Source organism: Hibiscus syriacus, unplaced genomic scaffold, assembly GCF_006381635.1.
Source record: "Hibiscus syriacus cultivar Baekdansim isolate YM2019G1 unplaced genomic scaffold, ASM638163v2 tig00110300_pilon, whole genome shotgun sequence".
NCBI lineage: Eukaryota > Viridiplantae > Streptophyta > Magnoliopsida > Malvales > Malvaceae > Hibiscus > Hibiscus syriacus.
Window position 1 is genome coordinate 310,568 of NW_024062669.1, and position 6,195 is coordinate 316,762.

Sequence of the window (6,195 nt, forward strand, 5' to 3'; positions counted from 1 at the left end):
CTTACACTTAAAGTTTTCCTACACTAGATTATATGTATTGTGTAATTTCATGTAAAAATCAAAATTTGTCGAGTTATCAAATAATTTGTTAAAAAAATTTAAAGATTTTAATGCTTAAAATTTTTTTTGCACACAAAAAAAATAAATAAAAAAGTTGACGTTTTTTATATAAAAATCACCCAAATAAAAATTAATTACATATTTAATACTATTTTAAAAATATTTATGAAACTAACACCTAATTTTTACACGTACCATAAGACGTGATGTTTAGACCGCGTCTTTCAACATATAACGTAAGTTACGATGCATAAATTGCGTCTTTTCGTAAAAGATATTATATCGAAAAATAAAATTGAATGTATGTTTGACAGGAAAATAAATATGGGTAGGGTGATTGGAAATTCGCCAATGAATTATTACCTGCTCGACTCTTTGACCATACAAACAAAACAAAAGGGATTGCGTGTGAATCACGTCGCGAGTGTGGGAGTGCGGGATGGTCGGGGTGCAGTTGATGGGTGCCCGTCTGCCCGCTGGGCAATTACAGTTGCCTGTTTAAGGTGGCTGATTGTTTTATCCTTCATGTTAGTGTATGTGTTTTCTGTCAAATCTTTATTTCTGACTTGCCAAGTACATCCAATATAAAAACTCAAATGTTTCATTGAAAATCTGTATTACCATCCTCGTACATGTTTACCAGTGTATTTAAATAAAATAACCTTATAAGAAAATATAAAACGCCCAATCTTTCATATAAAAAACACTAATATTTCTTTATAAATTGTTACGTGGCATGAGGTTTTGTGTTCGAATGTGGCATGATGCGTAACAATTATGATTATAAATTTATGATTACGATCAGTTTTGATTTTTTACGAGGGAGTGTGAATTGTAAAAAACAAAATAAAAAATTAAGGGTATAAATGAATAAAATATTCAGTGAATTATATGTTTGTTTAATAAGTTAAATAAATGAGTTTAAATTATTTTCTTATGTTTATTCAATAAATTAATGAACACAAATAAATATGTATTCGGTTCGTTTATTTTCACTAACAATCTCATTTATTAGCTTATTTATAAATTTATTGATCAACTTGTTTATTGGTTATTTTTTTATATATTTTAAATATTAGAGAATATATGGACTAAATTGAACATAAATATGAACTTTAGAATTTAAACTATGAAGCCTAAGGAATTAATAGCGTAATTTCACCATTGTTCTTTCACTTGCAAAAAAAAAGGATAAAAAAGGACATTGATTGTTAAACGTTTGAATATTAAATGAATATGTTCGTGAACGTACAAACGAACATATTCACTAACGTTAAATAGATATATTTGTGAACACTAAATGAATGAACACCTTAAAAAAGAAAATAAACATAAACACGATTCTAAAAAATTATACGAGCACGAAACAAACATAAGTACATTAAAAAATAAACAAAAAAATATGAATATAATTTTATTTGTTAAAAGTCGATTTATTTACACCCTTAAAAGATATCATACAAGTAGCTACGGCTAATTTAAAGGCATAATGCAACAAAATAACCCTAATATTTTACAGTAGTATCAAATTTACCCGTATTATTTTTTTGGAGTATTTGTTCACTGAACATTTATTTTTGGGTTAAAAATAACTCACGCTGGATGAAAACCGTCAATCAACTGACGGTAACGTGAGGTGTTGACTAAGCGCGCACGCGTGGAGAGAAAAATTGACATGGAAGTCCATATCGTCGAGATCTCACTGTTAAGTCATTTTTTTAAAATTAATATTTATATTTTTTATATTATTAATTCAAACCAATCAGAGAGTGACACATGTCACTCTCCGATTAGTGCACTATGAAAATGATTAAATGCACCTGAGTCTCTCACCGTGTTTTTTGGCTTTCTGTCTCTCACCGCCTCGGTCAGGGGATATTTGGCTCTGTCTACCGCGCTTCCATCCCTAACCACCACGATGGAAACCACGATGGAAACCACAACAACAACAACGGCAATCAGACTTTCGCCGTCAAGGTGATGACGCCGGCTCGCTCCAGGGCAAACGGGAGTTCCAAACGAGCTCTTTTTCACTTCTAAGCTCGACTCTTCCCTCGTCGTCTCGGTCCATGGATTCTCTTACGACAGGAAACGACGCCGTATGCTCCTGGTTTATGAGCTCATGCCGAACGGTAATATGCAAGACGCGTTGCTTCATCGGAAATGCCCGGAATTAATGAACTGGAAACAGCGATTTTCGATTGCTGTCGATATCGCCAAGGGACTCGACTATCTCCATGGATTGGATCCTCCGATAATGCATGGAGATATCAAACCTAGTAGCGTTTTGTTGGATCAGAATTTCTCAGCCAAAATTGCAATGCTGAAATCTATCAAGGTTGAAATCTGAGGAAATTAGAGTGGAAATAGCTGAGTATTATGGATCTGTAGCTGAAACTGATAGTGTAGCCACTGGAATCGACGAATTCAGATTGGCGATAGATCAATCTCCAGTTTCGGTTACGGTTACGGAATCACTGCTGAATGCAGAGGCTGTTACGGTTGCTGCTTCCCCGGAATCGCTTTCAGTATCTCCTGAAATGATGGAGAAAGGTAGTGTTTCAGAGGGGAATTTAAGTGTTTTGGAGAGTGGTGGGAAAGGAATAAAGAGCAGTTCTGGTAGCGATTGGTGGCGGAAGCAAGATAATGTGGCAGCTCTGGTGGAGAGCGGGAAAGTGAAAGATAATGGATTGGATCCCTTCTATGGCGTCTTCAGGTAGTTTAACAAATGCAAAATCAGAGAAGAAGAATAAAGGGAGTAAGAAACGGTTGGAATGGTGGGTGTCGATGGAGGATGACAAGGGAAAGAATGTAAAGAAGAAGAAAGATTGACATGTGTCACGAAGAAAGTCACTCTCTGATTGATTTGAATTAATAATATAAAAATATAAATATTAATTTTAAAAAATATATGGTAGTGCCACATTAGCGATCTTGATGACATAGACTTCGACGTTAATTTTTTTCTTCACGCGTGTGCGTTTAGTTAGTATCCCGCGTTGATCTTCAATTTACTGACGGTTTTCATCCGGCATGAGTTATTTTTAACCTAAAAATAAATGTTCAGTGCATAAATGTTCTAAAAAAAATAATACGAATAAATTTGACACTACTATCAAACGGTAGAGTTATTTTGTTTCGTTCTGCCTAATTTAAACATTAATACCACCATGTATTTTGGGTTAGACAATGTTTGCCAATTACCATTTCCCATTTTGAAAATGGAAACTTCAATCAATACTTTTCAGATGTTGGCCCCTTACTTTTATATTTTTTTGTATGTACGGATTTCCCCTTTTTAAAATAGTAGTATCGATCAGATTGATTTGGCCATAAAATCCCTTACAATAATATTCGAGTTATTTAGTGAAAGTTCATAATAAAAATGGTAATTAGTGAAAGTAGTCTTGAGATGCTTTACCAAACGAAAGATGGGTTAAAAAAAGTTTGTATATAGTTTAATATACATTTAAAATAACTATACTTTTATAATTTATTTAAAGTAAACTTTATAAATAAATTTATTAAAATATTTTTAGATATTAAATTTAAAATTTATAATATAATTATTAAATTTAAAATTTATCATAAAATTAATGTCACACTTTTAAACATCGTTAAAAGAATGATTTGATATTTTAAATTAATAAAAAATATTTTATCATATAATTGTAACTAAAATTTAATTTTAATATTTTTTAAATTTAAAATATCATATTACTTAACCATGATAAATAACATCTAATAGTACAATTTCCAATTTTTAATAAATTCTAAATATATTTTTTATTTTTAAAAGATTGATATAAATGAAAATTATCTTAATATAAATTAATGGTAGTTGGTTTATGGATGGATACAAATTCAAAATGCATCAAACCCTGAATAATTGCATATTTAATAGGTTATTTGACATAACTGACACCGTTTTTTTTAATTTTCCCTTTCTGACACCGTTTGACCAATATTTCCAGAAGTAGCACCCTTTCTGTTGAGTTGGCAAAGGCGCGTCCCCGGGGACGCGCTTTACCCGTGTTTTCGCTGAGTTGGATGCCACGTGTGGAAGGCGCATCCCCGGGGACGCGCCTTTGCCAACTCAGCAGACACGTGTGGAAAGCGCATCCCCGGGACGCGCCTTCCATTAAATGTCATAAATGCCCCCATCCGTTTTTCCTAATACCCCTCCTCTCCCCTATATAAACCCCCTCAACCCTCCCTCATTCTTCACACCAAAATCATATTCTCCTCTCTTATATAACTCAAATTCTCCAACTATTTGAGTTTTAAATTTGTTATTAGTGGTAAGAAATTTATTTTTATGTTAGTATTTTTTAAATAGTTATTACTTTTTATATTAATATTTATGTAAATATTATTTTTTTATTAAAATAATATTATATAATTATTATTTATTTAGAATTATTAATTTTTTTTGCTAATTATATTGTTTTGTCTACAGTTATAATGGAAAACGAAATGCTGTTGCGATTGGATATTGATCATATATCCAGACATTTTAGCGATATGGTAATATTTTTTATAATTAATGTTAATATTTAAATTTATTTTTATTTTAAAGTTATTATGAATTTATATTAATTTTTATTTTTTATAATGTATATTATTTAGGATGCTGATCGTATTTTAGAGACTTTTATTAAAAATCCACGTATACCGACACCGGAACGTATTTTGCTATATTTGGCTTCTGCCGGGTTCGGGTATATTGCAACAATTATAGGCGGTTGCAAACTCGAACATGTCCTAATTTCTGCACTGATTGAGAGGTGGAGGCCCGAGACACACACTTTTCACCTTCCATGTGGAGAGGCGACAATTACATTGGAGGATGTCTCTATGCATCTGGGGCTTCCCGTCGACGAAAATATGATGTGTGGTATGGCGGATGATGATTGGCAATCAATGTGCATTGATTATCTTGGAGCTGCTCCGCCAGAGTTTAATGGAGGTAGAATAGCTTTATCTTGGTTGAAAGCTAATTTTGAGGTTTTAAATGAAAATGCTTCAGAGGATCAAACAAAGGCATGTGCTCGGGCATATATTCTACGAATAATTGGAGTAATATTGATGCCCGACAAATATCGCAACCAAGTGCATTGTATGTGGTTGCGGCATCTGATCGATTTTGATGAAGCTGAAAGATATAGTTGGGGTGCTGCAGTTTTGGCATTTCTCTTTAGAGAAATGTGTCGGGCGACGAATTATAAGAAAACTGCTATCGGTGGATGTCTTCTGCTTCTACAATCATGGGCGTGGTTCCGCATGCCTTTCTTATGCCCGATCGTGAATGAACCATACGTATTCCCCTTATTGTTGAGGTAATTTTCGAACTAAATTTTGATTTAAATATTTTCAATTAAATAGGGTGATATTTAGTTTATATTATATTTCATAGGTGGTCGATGAAAAGAAAGGACCATAAAAGTATACCTACTGGGTTAGAGGAAATTCGTTTACTTATTGATACGAAAGCTGGGTCTGAGGTATGTTTTTAAATTTGTTTAATTATTAATATTTTAATTTAAAATGTTAGATATAATTAGAATATTTTTATTTATTCGAATTGTATATTTATATTTCAGTTTCAGTGGATACCTTATGCGAGCGATGAAGTGAAAGCTTGCATCCCACCCCACCTTAGTGGGTCATTAGAGGTATGGATATCGGTTATACCTCTTATATGTTATGCTATTATTGAGTGGCATCCAGTTGATCGCGTGCTCCGTTAGTATGGTTGTACGCAATATATTCCTGGAGCTCCTAGGAATTTAGACGACGTGCATAACATAGATAGACGAGGAAAGAAAGATGTTAACTGGGTGGTGAGACACAGAGATTGGATTGCGCTTTGGGAGAACCGATATACACTGGTGGCCCCTCGACAATATTTACGCTGAAACTGGTCATATGGTTACGGATAACTATATGGACTGGTTTAATGAAAATGGGAAGTCGTTTCTACTTTCGGCGGAAGCACGAGGGGTTAACATTCCTAGGCGCCGAGAAAGACGTCAACCGTCTCAATATCATCATCCCCCGACGCGTGGACGGAGAGAAGGCGCTACCGGTTCTGCATCAGTCCCACCACAATATCCTTATTGGTCGATGCCGTAG

General features: G+C 33.6%; 1 protein-coding gene across 1 annotated transcript; it reads left to right on the forward strand.

The window, feature by feature from the left end:
* The first annotated feature begins 1,978 nt into the window (after nt 1–1,978).
* On the forward strand, nt 1,979–2,780 carry LOC120116660 (receptor-like serine/threonine-protein kinase At4g25390). The gene is made up of 3 exons (XM_039137081.1): nt 1,979–2,037; nt 2,149–2,349; nt 2,399–2,780. The coding sequence occupies exons 1-3, from the start codon at nt 1,979–1,981 to the stop codon at nt 2,778–2,780; spliced, it is 642 nt and encodes a 213-aa protein (XP_038993012.1).
* Nucleotides 2,781–6,195: the final 3,415 nt, after the last annotated feature.